At 44.8% G+C, this 18,200-nt stretch overlaps 1 protein-coding gene across 18 annotated transcripts in view; it reads left to right on the top strand.

Annotated features, from left to right (window-relative positions):
• Window positions 1-16,087, top strand: part of GABPB2 (GA binding protein transcription factor subunit beta 2) — a 54,991-nt gene extending 38,904 nt beyond the window's left edge. For 10 of the 18 annotated variants that reach the window (XM_063784735.1, XM_009430319.4, XM_063784590.1 and 7 more), the window contains 2 exons: window positions 7,923-8,047; window positions 8,488-9,061. In XM_063784735.1, the coding sequence (XP_063640805.1) occupies window positions 7,923-8,047; window positions 8,488-8,787 (425 nt within the window). In that variant the 3' untranslated portion in view covers window positions 8,788-9,061. 18 annotated transcript variants of the gene reach the window in all.
• Window positions 16,088-18,200: the final 2,113 nt, after the last annotated feature.

Below are 18,200 nucleotides of genomic sequence, written 5' to 3'. Positions count from 1 at the left end.
CCACCTCCTGGGTTCAAGGGATTCTCCTGCCTCAGCCTCCTGAGTAGCTGGGATTACAGGTGTGTGCCACCACGCCCGGCTAATTTTTTTGTATTTTTAGTAGAGACGGGGTTTCACTATGTTGGTCAGCCTGGTCTCGAACTCCTGACCTCGTGATCCACCCTCCTCGGCCTCCCAAAGTGCTGGAATTACAAGTGTGAGCCACCACACCCGGCCTATAGTTTTTTTTTGTTTGTTTTGTTTTTGTTTTTGAGATAGGATCTCCCTTTGTTGCCCAGGCTAGAATGCAGTGGCATGATTATGGTGCACTGCAGCCTCGACTTCCCAAGCAACCTTCTCACCTCAGCCTCCCAAGTAGCTGGGACTACAGGCATGCACCACCACACCTGGCTAATTTTTTTATTTTTTTAATTTTAGACAGGGACACAGTCTGTCACCCAGGCTGGACTGCAGTGGCATGATCTCGGCACACTGCAGTCTCCGCCTTCCGGGTTCAAGTGATTCTCCTGCCTCAGCCACCGGAGTAGATGGGATTACAGTCATGTGCCACCATGCCCAGCTAATTTTTTTTTTTTTTTTTTTGCAGAGACAGGGTTTCGCCATGTTGGCCAGGCTGGTCACGAGCTCCTGAACTCAAGTGATCTGCCTGCCTTGGCCTCCCAAAGTGCTGGGATTACAGGTGTGAGTCACCACCCCTGGTCTTTTTTTATTTTTTGTACAGACTGGGTCTTACTATGTTGCCCGTGTTGGGATTTATAATTTTTTAATTATTTCAACTGATGGATCAGAAAGTATGGGAAGATAAGAATTAAACTTATTATAATCCAAACTTTGGTATCATAAATTCTAATTTATGCATTGCTGATATTTTTGTGAACATAGTTATCATTTTAAGTTTTTAGGGCTCATTGGGTAGGTGAGAGACTCTGCTTATAACGGAAATAAATAAATGAAAACTGAGTTGTTTTGGAGAAAAAGAATAGAATTGAGGTTTTACCTAAATAAACTATACTACTTTTTTATTTTTATTTTTTAAATTTATGTATTTATTTATTTAGAGGTGCAATCTCAGCTCCCTGCAACCTCAACCTCCTAGGCTCAAGCAGTCCTCCCACCTCAAGTCCCAAGTAGCTAGGACCACAGGTGCGAGCCACCACACCCAGCTAATTTTTTACTTTTTCGTAGAGACAAGGTCTTCCTATGTTACCCAGCCTGGCCTCAAACTCCTGGGCTCAAGCAGTCCTTCTACCTTGGCTTCCTAAAGTTCTAGGATTACAGGCATGAGCCACTGTGCTCAGCCTACACTACTTTTTACAAATATGTTTAAGGCCCAAAGAAGGAAAACAGATTTCATGAGTTATCTGCAGAAAAATTTAAATCCCAGACTAAACTTCCATTTATACTCAACATATATCTAAGCTGCTTTCCACTGACATCAGTTGATGAGTTTATAAAGAAATACAAACCAATTTTTAAATCTGCCAACCCCAATGATTATGTAAATCTTCTGTTTTTTTGTTTTTGTTTTTAAATTTTTGTCCGGACATGGTAGCTCACACCTGTAATCCCAGCACTTTGGGAGGCTGAGGCGGGAGGAGCGCTTGAGGTCGGGATTTCAAGACCAGCTTGCCAACACGGTGAAACCCCATGTCTACTAAAAAAAATACAAATATTAGCCGGATGTGGTGGCCCCAGCCTGGAGTGCAGTGGCACGATCATGACTTACCGCAGTCTTGATATTCAGGACCCAAGTGATCCTCCTGCTACAGCTCCCGAAATTTTTTTTTTCTTTTTTTTTTTTGAGACGGAGTCTTGCTCTGTCACCCAGGCTAGAGTGCAGTGGCGCAATCTCGGCTCACTGCAACCTCCACCTCCTGGGTTCAAGCAATTCTCCAGCCTCAGCCTCCTGAGTAGCTGGGATTACAGGCGCCCACCACCACCCCCCACTAATTTTTTTTTCTTTTTTTTTGAGACACAGTCTCGCTCTGTCACCCAGGCTGGAGTGCAGTGGCGTGATCTCGGCTCACCGCAAGCTCCACCTCCCGAGTTGACGCCATTCTCCTGCCTCAGCCTCCTGAGTAGCTGGGACTACAGGCGCCTGCCACCACGCCCGGCTAATTTTTTTTGTATTTTTAGTAGAGACGGGGTTTCACCGTGGTCTCCATCTCCTGACCTCGTGATCCACCCGCCTCAGCCTCCCAAAGTGCTGGGATTACAGGTGTGAGCCACCGCGCCCGGCCTAATTTTTGTATTTTTAGTAGAGACAGGATTTCACCATGGTCTCGAACTCCTGACCTTGTGACCCACCCGCCTCGGCCTCCCAAAGTGCTGGGATTACAGGCATGAGCCACTGTGCCCGGCCTTTAATTTTCATATATGAAGAGCTAACATGGTTTTTAATTGGGTGCATGCCTTGGATAATCCATTCAAGAGAGATCACTTAGTCCAATTTAATGAAACCTATATCCTGTGGCTGGGCGCAGTGGCTCACACCTGTAATCCCAGCACTTTGGGAGGCCGAGGCGGGCGGATCACGAGGTCAGGAGATCGAGACCATCCTGGCTAACATGGTGAAACCCTGACTCTACTAAAAATACCAAAAATTAGCCGGGCGTGGTGGTGGGCGCCCGTAGTCCCAGCTACTCGGGAGGCTGAGGCAGGAGAATGGCATGAACCCGGGAGGTGGAGGTTGCAGTGAGCCGAAATCACGCCACTGCACTCCAGCCTGGGTGACAGAGCGAGACTCCATCTCAAAAAAAAAAAAAAAAAAACCTATATCCTTCGTGTACTGATGGAAAGGCTGGCGGTATATATTGAGGCCATATTTCCGGATCAGACTGTGCTGATTTTTTCTTTTTGTTGTTGTTGTTGTTTTTGTTTTTTGAGATAGAGTCTCACTCTGTCGCCCAGGCTGGAGTGCAATGGTGTGGTCTCAGCTCACTGCAACCTCTGCCTCCCGGATTCAAGCGATTCTCCTGCCTCAGCCTCCTGAGTAGCTAGAATTATAGGCGTTTCCCAGCACGCCCGGCTAATTTTTTGTATTTTTAGTAGAGACAGGGTTTCACCATGTTGGTCAGGCGGGTCTTGAACTCCTGACCTCAAGATCTGCCTGCCTCGGCCTCCCAAAGCACTGGCATTACAGGTGTGAGCCACCGCACCCGCCCACTATGCTGGTTTGAGCAGACATGACAAGAGCAAGAACCCTGGCCAAATTTTTGTGGGTGGCTCCAGTAGAGCTGCTGGTAACCCATCTTGCTCTCAAGAGTGCAAGGAGGTAAAAGGAAGGAGCTCCCGAATTTTTTTTTTCTTTTTGAGACAGAGTCTCGCTCTATCACCAGGCTAGAGTGCAGTGGCATGGTCTCGGCTCACTGCAATCTCTGCCTCCCAGGTTCAAGCGATTCCCCTGCCTCAGCCTCCTGAGTAGCTGGGACTACAGGTGTGCACCACCATGCCTGGCTAATTTTTTTTTTTTGTATTTTAGTAGAGACAGGGTTTCACCATGTTGGCCAGGATGGTCTTGAACTCTTGACCTAGTGATGTGCCCACCTCAGCCCCCAAAGTGTTGGGATTATAAGCATGAGCTACTGCGCCTAGCCCCCCAATTTTTTTTTTTTAATAGAAATGAGGTCTTGCTAAGCTTCCCAGGCTGGTCTCAGACTCCTAGACTCAAGCTTTCCTCCCACTTTGGCCTCCCAAAATGCTGTGATTGGCCAGGTGCGGTGGCTCACACGTGTAATCCCAGCACTTTGGGAGGCCGAGGTGGACAGATCATGAGGTCAGGAGATCGAGACCATCCTGGCTAACGTGGTGAAACCCTGTCTCTACTAAAAATACAAAAAAATTAGCCAGGCCTGGTGGCGTGCACCTGTAGTCCCTGCTACTCCGGAGGCTGAGTCAGGAGAATGGGGTGAACCCCGGAGGCGGAGCTTGCAGTGAGCAGAGATCGCGCCACTGCACTCCAACCTGGGCCACAGAGGGAGACTCCAACTGCAAAAAAAATAAAAAATAAAAAATGCTGTGATTACAGGCATGAGCTACCGTGTCTGGCCAAATCTTCTGTTTTAAAATAATCATAATATATCCTAAAACGTAAATATAATTTTTAACTTTTTATTTTTAGATCATTAAAGATTCAGTAGAGTTCTAAGAAATAATACAGAGAAATCTATTGCTGGGATTACCGGCACATGCCACCATGCCCACCTAATTTTTTGTATTTTTGGTAGAGACAGGGTTTTGCCATGTTGGCCAAGCTGGTCTCGAACTCCTGACCTCAGGTGATCCACCCACCTTGGCCTCCCAAAGTGCTGGGATTACAGGCATGAGCCACCGTGCCCATCCTCTACTTTGTCATTTCAATAATGTTATATAAGTGGAATCATACAGTATACATGATTTTGAGATTGGCTTTTTTCCTTTCAGCATAATTCCCTTGATACCCATCCAAGTTGTTGTTTGAATCAATATTTCATTCCTTCTTATTGCTGAGTATTATTCCATGATATGGATGTACCACAGTTTGTTTAACCATTTACCCAGTGAAGGACATTTAAGCTGCTTCCAGTTTCAGCTATCTAAAAATAAAACTGGCTGGGCACAGTAGCTCATGCCTATAATCCCAGCACTTTGGGAGGACTACGCTGGCAGATAGCTTAAGCCCAGGAGTTTGAAATCAGCCTGGACGATATGACGAAACCCATCTCTAAAAAAAAATACAAAAAAAAAAAATATATTAGCCAGGCGTGCTTTTGTGTGCCTGTAATCCCAGCTACTTGGGAGGGTCACTGGAGGCCAGGAGGTTGAGGCTGCAGTGAGACATAATTCTGCCACTGCACACCAACCTGGGTAACAGAGTGAGACTCTGTCTCATAATAAATAAATAAATAAATAAATAAATAAAGCATTATGAACACCATAATTGTTTACAGGTTCTTATGGGAAATAAAAAAATGGGAAATAGGGCCGGGCTCAGTGGCTCACACACTTTGGGAGGCCGAGGTGGACGGATCACAAGGTCAAGAGATCGAGACCATCCTGGCCAATATGGTGAAACCACATCTCTACTAAAAATACAAAAATTATCTGGGTGTGGTGGCATGTGCCTATAGTCCCAGATACTCGGGAGGCTGAGGCAGGAGAATCTCTTGAACCCAGGAGGTGGAGGTTGCAGTGAGCCGAGATTGTGCCACTGTACTCCACCTGGAGACAGAGCGAGACTCTGTCTCAAAAGAAAAGAAAAGAAAACAAATGAGAAATAGGCCAGGCATGGTGGCTCAAGCCTATAATCCCAGCACTTTGGGAGGCAAAGGTGGGTGAATCACCTGAGATCAGGAGTTTGAGACCAGCCTGCCCAACATGGAAAAACCCCATCTCTACTAAAAGTACAAAAATTAGTCAGGCGTGGTGGCAGGCACCTGTAATCCCAGCTACTCGGGAGGCTGAGGTAGGAGAATCACTTGAACCTGGGAGGTGGAGGTTGCAGTGAGCCAGCATCATTGCACTGCACTCCAATCCGGCCTGGGTGGAGCCAGACTCCATCTCAAGAAAAAAACAAGTAGGAAATAAATTTTCTATTCTCTGGGATAAATGCCCGAGAGTACAATTGCTGGGTCATAAGGTAAGTGTGTGTTTTGTTTTGTTTTTTAAGAAACTGCCAAACTTGAGCGGATCACCTGAGGTCGGGAGTTTGAGACTAGCGTGACCAACATGGAGAAACCCCATCTCTACTAAAAATACAAAATTAGCCGGGTGTGGTGGCACATGCCTGTAATCCCAGCTACTCAGGAGACTGAGGCAGGAGAATCGCTTGAACTGGGGGCAGAGGTTGCGGTGAGCCGAGATCGCGCCATTGCACTCCAGCCTGAATAATAAGAATGAAACTCCGTCTCAAAAGAAGGAAGGAAAGAAAGAAAGAAACTGGCAAACTATTTTCTTTTTTTTTTTTTTCAAATGGAGTCTCACTCTGTCACCCAAGCTGGAGTGCAGTGGCACTATCTCAGCTAACAGCAACCTCCGCATACCAGGTTCAAGTGATTGTCCTGCCTCAGCCTCCCGAGTAGCTGGGATTACAGGCAGGTGCCACCACACCCGGCTGATTTTTGTATTTTTTGTAGAGATGGGGTTTCACCATGTTGGCCAGGCTGGTCTCAAACTCCTGAGCTCAGGCAGTCCGCCTGCCTCGACCCCCCCAAAGTGCTGGGATTACAGGGCATGAGCCACTGCACCCAGCCTGCCAAACTATTTTCTAGAGCGGCTGTACCATTTTACATTCCCACCAGCAATTTATGAATAATCCAGTATGTCTACATCCTCTCCAGCATTTGGTATCATCACTTTTTTAAAAACTTTTAGCCCGGCGCAGTGGCTCACACCTGTAATCCCAGTACTTTGGGAGGCCAAGGCAGGTGGAATATCTGAGGTCAGGAGTTCGAGACCAGTCTGGCTAACATGGAGAAACCTCGTCTCTATTAAAACTACAAAAATTAACTGTGTGTGATGGCATGCACCTGTAGTCCCAGCTACTCAGGAGGCTGAGGCAGGAGAATTGCTTGAACCCAGGAGGTAGGGGTTACAGTGAGCTGAGATTGTGCCACTGCACTCCAGCCTGGGTTACAGAGTGAGACTTCTCGAAAAAAAAAGGCCGGGTGTGGTAGCTCACGCCTGTAATCCCAGCACTTTGGGAGGCCAAGGCAGGTGGATCACATGAGGTCGGGAGTTCGAGACCAGACTGACCAACACGGAGAAACCCTGTCTCTACTAAAAATATAGAATTAGCCGGGTGTAGTGGGGCATGCCTGTAATCCCAGCTATTTGGGAGGCTGAGGCAGGAGATCACTTGAAACCGGGAAGCGGAGGTTGCAGTTAGCCATTGCACTCCAGAGATCACGCCATTGCACTGCAGTCTGGGCAACGAGAGCAAAATTCCATCTCAAAAAAAAAAAAAAAAAAAAACTTTTAGCCATTCTGACAGATGTGTAGTGTGTCATGTGTGTTGTGTGTGTGTTGACTCTTCTCTCACTTATCTATGAGAAGAGAATTAATTTAGGTACAGATAATGGCTATTGGCTTTTATTAGAGGTCTCAAAAATATATAAAGACTTCAGGCCTTCTTTTGACAGATTATTTCTGCAGTTTTTTTTGTTTGTTTGTTTGTTTTAAGACAGGGTCTCATTCTGTCACCCAGGCTGGAGTGCAGTCGCGAGTTCTTGGCTCACTACGGCCTCAACTTCCCAGGCTCAGGTGATCCTCCCACTTCAGCCTCCCAAGTAGCTGGAATTACAGGCATGCTCCACCATGCCTGGCTAATTTTTTGTATTTTTTTTGTGGAGACAGTGTTTGCCATGTTGCCCAAGCTGGTCTTGAACTCCTGGGCTCAAGTGATCCTCCCACCTTAGCCTCCCAACATGCTAGAATTATAGGTGTGAGCCACCTTGCCCTGCCATTTCTGGGCGAATTGATAAGCTAATTGGCCATAGGTGACCTAGAGTCAGACACCTTCATATAAGAGCTTCAGACTTGGGACTTACTTGCATGGCTTCCAAGCCTGCAAATCTATACCCTTCCTTTTTGAGCCATTCTTAGTGCTCTATTAATCCTTTTTGTTTCTCTCTGAAGGGCCATGCCTTACCTGTTGATTCTAAAATTCAAAGAGATATTAAAAATAATATATCAAGGAATATATTTTACTTTCTCTTTCTTTGCCTTTTTGTTGAGATGGGGTCTTGCTGTGTTGTCTAGGCTAGTCTTGAACTCCTGGACTCAAGAAGTCCTCCAGTCAGCTGCCTGAGTAGCTAGGACCACAGGCACACACCACTGTACCCAACCTAGAATATATTTTAGTTTATTTTCTAATTAAAAGCAAGCAAAACCTCTTTGTTTTATTATGCATTCATCACCTCAAATTGGTGTCCTTTGACTTGTAGTTCTAACTGTACCTGCTGGTCAGGTTGCAGAGGAGACTGTAATTAAAGAGGAAGAAGAAGAGAAGTTGCCACTAACAAAGAAACCAAGGATAGGAGAGAAGACAAACAGTGTGGAGGAAAGCAAGGTAATGTTTTTAGGAGTGATGAAAAGAATTTAAAGCCTTAATTATTAAGGCCTGAACCCTTCTTCATCTTTTCTTTTTTCTTTTTGAGACGGAGTCTTGCTGTGTTGCCCAGGCTGGAGTACAGTGGCATGATCTCAGCTCACTGCAACCTCCGCCTCCCGGGCTCAAGTGATTCTCATGCCTCAGCCTCCTGAGTAGCTGGGATTACAGGCATCTGCCACCATGCCTGGCTAATTTTTGTATTTTTAGTAGAGACGGGGTTTCACCATGTTGGCCAAGTTGGTCTCAAACTCTTGACCTCAGATAATCTGCCTACCTCTGCCTCCCAAAGTGCTTGGATTATAGGTGTGAGGCACCGCTCCTGGCCTGTCTTTTTGTCTACTGTCTGGATAATTTATGATCAGGAATTTACCTGGTGGTGACATGGCTTACTTTTACAGGAAGGCAATGAAAGAGAGCTACTACAGCAACAACTCCAGGAGGCCAATCGAAGAGCCCAGGAATACCGACACCAGCTCCTAAAGAAAGAGCAGGAAGCAGAACAGTACCGTCTTAAGCTGGAGGCCATAGCCCGACAGCAGCCCAATGGAGTTGATTTCACCATGGTTGAAGAGGTGGCTGAGGTAGATGCTGTAGTAGTCACAGAGGGGGAGTTGGAAGAGAGAGAGACAAAAGTGACTGGGTCAGCAGGGACCACAGAGCCTCACACTAGAGTTTCCATGGCAACTGTTTCATCTTAGTATGCAAGGGCCACAATTTGCACTGTGTTCATATTAATCCTCTTTTAAAAAAGAAAATATACAGAAGACAAACATTGTATAAAAACTAAGAGTGTCTTTAAGAAGAAAACTATAGCAGGGTACAATGCTTGGGCTCAGGAAGTTTCTCTGTGCAACTGGAAAATTCAAAGCCATATTTAGGGAACATTTTTTCTGAGGGGCCAAAAGAATAAGGACCAAATTTCTTAGCTCATATCATTGCTTTAAACATAGAAGTAAAAGAATACTGCATGTTGTGGGTTGATTTTTTTTTTTAAATAACTGACTTTCTCACAAAAGATTTTAAGATAACATTTCTAATATATATGCACCAATATATATGCCTTTAATAATTATACCATCAAGTGACCTGAAAATGCCCCTTAGATTTATGATGCGTATCTGTTGGAAAAACCAATTGGAAGGGAGGTTAGACAAGCTTTGGGGGAGAGAAAAGGAATATAGTCCATTTCCAAAGGAGCAGGAACTCCCAACCTTAAGTTAATTTCACTGAAGAGAATTTTCCCTTTTTTTTTTTTTTGAGACACGGTCTGACTCTGTCACCCAGGCTAGAGTACAGTGGTGCAATCTTGGCTCACTGCAACCTCCGCCTCCAGGGCGCAGCCTCCTGAGTAGCTGGGAGGACAGGCATATGCCACCACATCACTGAGAAGAAATTTTTGATTGTCTGACAGATACTTATCCATTATGTGTCTATAGTTCAGATGCTTGTGTAAGAAACTGAAATAAGCTGCGTGTGGTGGCTCACACCTGTAATCCCAACACTTTGGGAAGTTGAAATGGGAGAATTGCTTGAGTCCAGGAGTTTGAGATGAGCCTGGGCAACATAGAAACCTGTGTCTACAAAAAATTTAAAAATTAGCCAAGTATGGTGACAGGCACCTATGGTTCCAGCTACTCAGGAGGCTGAGGTGGGAGGATCGCTTGTGCCTTGGAGGTCAAAACTGCAGTGAGCCATGGTTGCACCACTGCTCTCCAGGCTTGAGTGACAGAGCAAGACTGTATCTCAAAGGAAAAAGGAAACTAGGCCAGGCGTGGTGGCTCACGCCTGTAATCCCAACACTTTGGGAGGCCGAGGCGGGCGGATCACGAGGTCAGATCAAGAACATCCTGGCTAACAAGGTGAAACTCCATCTGTACTAAAAATACAAAAAATTGGCCGGGCACAGCGGCTCACGCCTGTAATCCCAGCACTTTCGGAGGCAGAGGTGGGCGGATCACAAGGTCAAGAGATTAAGATCATCCTGGCCAACATGGTGACACCCCGTCTCTATTAAAAATACAAAAATTACCCAGGCATAGTGGCACACGCCTGTAGTCCCAGTTACTTGGGAGGCTGAGGCAGGAGAATTGCTTGAACCTGGGAGGCGGAGGTTGCAGTGAGCCAAGATCGTGCCACTGCACTCCAGCCTGGCGACACAGTGAGACTCTGTCTCAAAAAAACAAAACAAACAAACAAAAATACAAAAAATTAGCCGGGCGTGGTGGCACCTGCCTGTAATCCCAGCTACTTGGGAGGCTGAGGCAGGAGAATCGCTTGAACCCGGGAGGCGGAGGTTGCAGTGAGCTGAGATCGCACCATTACACTCCAGCCTGGGCAACAGAGCCAGACTCTGTCTCAAAAAAAAAAAAAAAAAAGGAAATTGAAATAGAGTTTTTAAAAACTGAACTGGAAAGCTGAGGCGAGCGGATCACCTGAGGTCGGGAGTTCCAGACCAGCCTGACCAACATGGAGAAACCCTGTCTCTACTAAAAATACAAAATTAGGGCCAGACCCGGCAGCTCATGCCTGTAATCCCAGCACTTTGGGAGGCCGAGGCGGGTGGATCATGAGGTCAGGAGTTCAAGACCAGCCTGGCCGAGATGGTGAAACCCTACTAAAAATACAAAAATTTACCTGGCGAGGTGGCAGGCACCTGGAATCCCAGCTACTCAGGAGGCTGAGGCGGTAGAATCACTTGAACCCAGGTGACAGAGGTTGCAGTGATCCAAGATCATGCCACTGCACTCCAGCCTGGGCGATAGAGTGAGACTCTGTCTCAAACAAACAAAACAAAACAAAATTAGCTGGGTGTGGTGGCACATGCCTGTAATCCCAGCTACTCAGGAGGCTGAGGCAGGAGAATCGCTTGAACCCGGGAGGCGGCAGTTGCAGTGAGCCGAGATGGCACCATTGCACTCCAACCTGGGCAACAAGAGTGAAACTCAATTAAAAAAAAAAATAGAAAAGAAAGAAAACTTGTTTATGTGGGAGGAGTATATATAAAACCAAAATCCAGGCTGTGTTTCCACAGTGCTGGGAAGTGGCCAGAAAAAGGCTTATAGGGGCTATGAAACTCTGGTCTTGACATATAAACTTTGCTCTGACTGGATTTCATAAAATTACAGTGAGGAGGGTAGTCTCTTGTCAGAACAACTTGTTTCCAAACATTTATGTAATGTCAAGCTCAGTCTCTCTTTTTTTTTTTTTTTTTTTTTTTGAGACGGAGTCTTGCTCTTGTTGCCCAGGCTGGAGTGCAATGGTGTGATCTCAACTCACTGCAACTTCCACCTCCCGGTTTCAAGCTATTCTCCTGCCTCAGCCTCCCGAGTAGCTGGGATTACAGGCACGCGCCACCACGCCTGGCTAATTTTGTATTTTCAGTAGAGACAGGGTTTCTCTATGTTGGTCAGGCTGGTCTGGAACTCCTGGCCTCAGGTGATCCACCCGCCTTGGCCTCCCAAAATGCTGAGATTACAGGCGTGAGCCACCCCGCGCACAGCCTAGACTCTAATTTTATAAAACTTTGTTGAATTTTCTAAGTGTCATTTAGGACATATTGTGCTTTTCTGTGGAGCTTATATCTTATCCTCTTATGTGCAACAAAAAGGGGGTCGGAGGTAAATGCTGATGATGTTGTTTAGTTTTATTTCCTTTTGATCTGGCATGAGTAAATTGCTCTGTTTCCTTAAGCTTGGGTCTGTTACAGAGCTTTGTGCCTTATAGGGTGCTCAGTGTGTGTTGACAAAGGGAATAAGAACTGTCAGTGCCATAAAGAACCAAAGATTCTGGCTACTTTGTCTTCTTCCTTTCTCTCCCACTATGCCTACACTTCCTCTGCCCAGACACTTTTGGAAAGTGTTTAACTGCTGGGTTTTCTTTTTCTTTTTCTTTTTCTTTTTTGAGACGGAGTTTCGCTCTTGTTGCCCAGGCTGGAGTGCAATGGCGTGATCTCGGCTCACCGCAACCTCTACCTCCTGGGTTCAAGTGATTCTCCTGCCTCAGCCTCCCGAGTAGCTGGGACTACAGGCATGCGCCACAATGCCTGGCTAATTTTGTATTTTTAGTAGAGATGGGGTTTCTCCATGTTAGTCGGGCTGGTCTTGAACTCCTGACCTCAGGTGATCCGCCTGTCTCGACCTCCCAAAGTGCTGGGATTATAGGCGTGAGCCACTGTGCCTGACCACCTGCTGGGTTTTCTTTGTATGTCAGCATGGAGTTTTTCCCAAAAAAAGGGAATATGGATGGAGAGAGAGAGGTTATGAACAGGTTATGTTACAGAGGTTATTGCCTTTGAAACTGGGCCCTCATCATTCTAGACTTGCTTGCTTTGTTATAAATTAGAAGAAACCAGAGGGAGATGTGCCAAGTAAACATTCGAATGACTGTTTAGAATATGGTTTTCTTAATTAGCAGTCATGGGGAAAACATGCATTTTTAATTTGGAAAAAACCTGACAGTTAACATGGTTCTGTTTACCTTGATTAGTGAAGTAATTTGCTGCAGTGTTACAGAGGAGCAGAATCACTTGGGTCTCAAAATAGACTGAAAATTTAACTCCCCAAACCAAATTTAACAAACAGAATTGGTTATTAGAGATTTATAGGCAAAAATATCAGTTTGGAAATTAACCTTGGCTACTGGCCACCTTAGCTAGGTTTTCTCCACAGATCTGTTTTCTCCACAGATCTGAGTACTTAACACTTCCCAGATGATTGGAGAATATTCTGGGCTGTTGGGGATGACAGGGAAATGTGAGGGGGGAGTAGCCTAGGTAAGGGTGATGATGAAATTGTTCTATCTGCTGTCAAATAATCTTTTCCTGTTTGCAATGTTTTTATTTTTTCTGAGTCCCTTTGGGAACCAGGTGCTAACAAGAAGCTGTTATGTGTGGGATTTCGGAGCCTTACTTTAACGATAGAGGAACCAAGTATCATTTTAGATGTCTTTTATTTATGTTATCGGTGCATATGTTGACTTTAATCCCTCTTCCCCCACACCTCGCCCATTAAGGGGAAGGAGGTTAACTCTGCAGATGATATTCAGGCCCAACCAGCTCACTCTCTGGGGTGGCTACTGACTAAAGGCAGAGAATGTCCATCCAACATGCCCTTCTGACTATACAGTCACCACTTTTTTGGGGGAATTCTTTAGCAGATCTTATTGTTCTTTCTGCAGAAGCTATCATTCCTACCTCCCCAACCCCCAAAATCTCTAATACAGGCCAAGTCATTTTTTATGATGGGTCTCTGAGATAGGGCAGTTTGTTAGAGGAGAGGCTAGGGTAGAGAGGGAGAGAATGGAGGTATCTGAAAATAAGTAAGAAAAAGGCATTGATTTTTATTTACTCGGAACAGTCCTCTTGGCATCCCAGATAAGGGAAATAGGATTTGATCTCCAATTGTATTGCCATGGAGAGAATGGCAGGTGAGGATGCTTTGAAGTAGTTAGAAATTAAATATTGAATACATTAATGGCAATACCATTTCATGACTTTGCATATCTTTCTGGATTAGTCATGGAAGTTGGGGAAATATTGCTTAGATCTTCTGGGTTAGAGGATTCCAACTGGCTTATTGGCAAGGTTGGATTATTAAGAATCAAATAGCAGACAAAAATGGCTGGGCACGGTGGCTCACGCCTGTAATCCCAGCACTTTGGGAGGCTGAGGTGGGTAGATCACTTGAGGTCAGGAGTTCGAGACTAGCCTGGCCGACATGGCAAAACCCTGTCTCTACTAAAATACAAAAATTAGTTGGGCATGATGGCATACGCCTGTAGTCCCAGCTACTCTGGAGGCTGAAACAGGAGAATTGCTTGAACCCAAAAGGTGGAGTTTACAGTGAGCTGAGATTGTGCCACTGCACTCCAGCCTGGGCAATAGAGCGAGACTCTGTCTCAAAAAAAAAAAAAAAAAAAGAAGGAAAGAAAGAAAAAACAGACAAATGGATCAGAATTGGTGCTTGAGCAAGAGAAACTTCGAGCTTAGGATGGTTGTCTACTTTAAAATAAAGCTGCTGGCCGGGCACAGTGGCTCACGCCTGTAATCTCAGCACTTTGGGAGGCCAAGGCAGGTGGATCACGAGGTCAGGAGATTGAGACCATCCTGGCTAACACAGTGAAACCCCGGCCCTACTAAAAATACAAAAAATTAGCCAAGCGTGGTGGTGGGTGCCTGTAGTCCCAGCTACTCGGGAGGCTGAGGCAGGAGAATGACGTGAACCCAGGAGGCAGAGCTTGCAGTGAGCTGAGATCGCCCCACTGCAACAGATCGCCTGGGCAACAGAATGAGACTCGGTCTCAAAAAATAAAATAAAATAAATAAATAAAATAAAATAAAATAAAATAAAGCTGCTGGCCAGACATGGTGGCTCACGCCTGTAATCCCAGCACTTTGGGAGGCCGAGATGGGAGGATCACTTGAGGCCAGGCCAGCGTGGTGAAACTCAGTCTCTACTAAAAATACAAAAATTAGCCGGGGGTGGTGGCACATCATCATACTGGTGAGAAAAAAAAAAAAAAAAACAAAAGAGGCCGGGCGTGGTGGCTCACAAAAAAAAAAAAAAGAAAGAAAGAAAGAAAAAGAAAAAAAAGAAATATCAGTTTGAGAAATGATTTTTTTTTCTTTTTTCTTTTCTTTTCTTTTTTTTTTAAACAGAGTCTCTCTCTGTCACCCAGGCTGGAGTGCAGTGGCATGATCTTGGCTCATTGCAACCTCTGTCTCCCGGGTTCTGCCTCAGCCTCCCAAGTAGCTGGGATTACAGGCACGCGCTAATTTTTGTATTTTTAGTACAGACGGGATTTCACCATATTGGCCAGGCTGGTCTCGAACTCCTGACCTCGTGATCCACCCTCCTTGGCCTCCCAAAGTGCTGGGATTACAGGTGTGAGCCACCATGCCCAGCCTCTTTTTTTTTTTTTTTTTTTCTCACCAGTATGATGATGACCATTTTAAGAAAGCTTGTGTGGCTCTCTCCTATCATTACAGACCTCCAGAGCTGGAAAATTTGATGCATTTACTGAACTCTTCCTGAAAGTTTAATATGGAGTGGGAATCAGTTTTTGTCCTAATTTATTAGAGAAGGCTTCCTCTTCTCTACTCCTTGTGCAAACCCATCTCTGGATAGCTAGAAAAGGAACTTCAGAATGGACTATATGTGATGACCACCTGTATGCACTCTAGGCTCTTATTCTCTATTTTATGTGGTGACTATATCTCAGAAGTACTACCCCTTCTGAGTAGTACTATTATTTCCTATGCCAATTTTTTTTTAATTCTCTGATGCTGCCCTTTTTAAATTTTTATCTTATTTTTTAGCCTCTTTAGTATTAGGGGGTGAGGTGACATTCCTAGACTCTACAGTAGCAGTTTGGCATGTTAGTGACAGGAAATTGTGATTCCCTATCTCCCCCTCCTCCTACCTTTTCTGCTTTTGTGATTCCATTGTTCCTATCTCATTGAGGCTTTCCCAGGCATTCGAATTTAGTTAGCAGGTCATTTCTAATCTCTGGGCCTTGTCTTTTCTCTCTCTGTTCCCCTCCTTCCCTACCACATATTTTTTGTTTATTCTGAGGTGGTTTGTTTCTGAAAGTTAATCTAGGTCACCTTCTATATCCTGTGCTTTCTAGTTGGCTTTAGACATCTTGTTCTAGCAACAATGATGGTAGCAGCTCTCTCCCTGACCTTGCCCCATGTGCTCTCCTTCTGTCAAGGCCATTTGTGTGTGTACTGCGGCAGGTGTGTGTGGGGGGGATGCACCCAGACTGTTCTCACAATGTCCTCAGTTTTTCAGGTTGTCTGACAGCTTTATGTACAGCGTATTTTTAGAAAAACTTAAATATACTTCTTTATTTAGGGTTTTATTCTGATGAGCAAGTTTGTGTGTATATGTGTGTATGAGCATTTGTATGTATATATACTTATACAGATCTATATTATATATACAGTTTTTGTACTATCATTTAAAATAAAAATGTTTCTCAATAAAATGTCAAAGCCGACCATTTCAGGGTGTCATTGAATTTGTTTTCATCTCCTGGGCAAAATTTGTATCTATTCTCTAATGACAGGTGAACCACAGAGCTCATTTTCCCTGTCCAACTGAGCTAACTGAAGGGGGAGGGGTATAGATCTACTAACCCATGCATGGCCATTGCCTTTTCCTTATCCACCGCTCCTCAGCCTGGTATTCTTGACAGGCAGAGCAAGTTGAGGTAAGAAATGAAATGAGAATGAGGAGAGCTTTTGACCAGCTTGTTAAATGTACATTTTCCTTCTTTCTCTCATTCCCCACTCCCTTCCCTAAAAGCAAACAACCAAGGGAGGAGAAAAGTAGCTGAAGAAAATGATTATGTGCCTTGTGTGGGAGTAAAGTCAATGCTGAGACGTATGGGGAAAAACATCAGACTCAGGAGTGCTTGGAAAGAGTAGATTTACTTTGCCAGCTTCTCAGCTATTCTTGGTTAATAGGGTGCTTGCTGCTATCTTAGTCCAAAATCAGCACACATTTATATTTAAAAATAGGAGGATCAGTCTGATAGTAGCACAATCCCCATTGATAGCTAGGGGTGAACAGACCAATTTGACTAGCAAGATGGGTATCCTATCTAGTGTATAGAGTTCTGAAAAGCTGTTTTGTTGGCAAGAAGGATACCTTTCTTTACAAAATTAGCTTTGAGCCTGTCCAAAGCTAAGGACATATAAGCATCTGTGTTCAGTGACTGGAATCTCAAGTAAGTTCTCAAAGTCAATATTTAGGAAATTGGACACCTACCATGTACTAGGGTACATGTAGATAATTTCTTTTTGGTAAATACATATAGTCAGCAAATGCTGTGCACATATTCAAGTAATAGAAAGTAATTCTGGCAGGTACTTTAGCAATATATATAGTCTTGGCTGTGCTGACAGAAAAAAAAGCAGGAACTTATGGAGCCTTAAGAACCAAAGAACTAAAAATCTTGTTGAATTAAATCCTGGTGAGAGAAATCATCAAGATGGGCAAGTTGGAGGGAACTAGAGAGATAGGAACCTAGAGTTCTCTGATGGGTGATACTATTTTTTTTTTTTTTTTTTTTTTTTTTTTGAGACAGAGTCTCACACTGTTGCCCAGGCTGGAGTGCAGTGGCATGATCTTGGCTCACTGCAGCCTCTGCCTCCCAGGTTCAAGTGATTCTCCTGCCTCAGCTTCCCTATTAGCTGGGATTATAGGCATGCACCACTACACTCAGCTAATTTTTGTATTTTTAGTAGAGACGGGGTTTCACCATGTTGGCCAGGCTGGTCTTGAACTCCTGACCTCAGGTGATCCACCCGCACTGGCCTCCCAAAGTGCTGGGATTACAGGCGTGAGCCACCGTGCCCGGCTGGGTGATAGTCTTAAGTAATGGGAAAAATTATGAACTAGGGCAACTTTCCTAAGACTTCCTTCCTCTGTGAAAAAGAACCCTCTACTCCAAGGAGATCAATAGGTAAAAAATACAGGTGAAGGCTGAAGTGGGAGCAACCCAGTGATAACTACACCTATGTAAGGCTTGTGCAAGACATTTGATAGGTAATTGAGTAAGTTAAGACTATGGGAGACTTCTGAACAAAAGTGTGGGGTTGCAGTCTGCTCCTATAACCAGTCCTAAAATTTAAGGGTAGTGCTGTAAAGGAAAGGAAAGTTTGGGAAAGGGCCCAATATTATAAATAACAATAGCCACCATGTTTTAAGCTTTTGCTACATGTCTGGCAATGTGCTAGGTACTCTGCATATACATATAAATACCCATCTTGTAAGGTGAGTATTATCCTCATCATATAGTTGTAAAAGTAGGTTGACTTTGCAGAGTCACACACTTGTAAAAATTGTCCTTTTTTTTTTCTTTTTAAAGACAGGGTCTCACTCTTGCCCAGGCTGGAGTGCAGTGGCATGATCTTGGCTCACTGCAGCCTCGACCTTCGACCTCCAGGTCTCAAGCAATCCTCCACCTCAGCCTACTGAGAAGCTGGGACTACAGGTGCACACCACCATGCCTGGCTAATTTTTGTATTTTTGGTAGAGACAGGGTTTCACCATGTTGCCCAGGCTGGTCTTGAACTCCTGAGCTCAAGGGATCCACCTGCCTTACC

The sequence above is a fragment of the Pan troglodytes genome, chromosome 1, assembly GCF_028858775.2.
Source record: "Pan troglodytes isolate AG18354 chromosome 1, NHGRI_mPanTro3-v2.0_pri, whole genome shotgun sequence".
Lineage (NCBI taxonomy): Eukaryota > Metazoa > Chordata > Mammalia > Primates > Hominidae > Pan > Pan troglodytes.
This window is presented reverse-complemented; position numbering and strand designations above follow the sequence as displayed.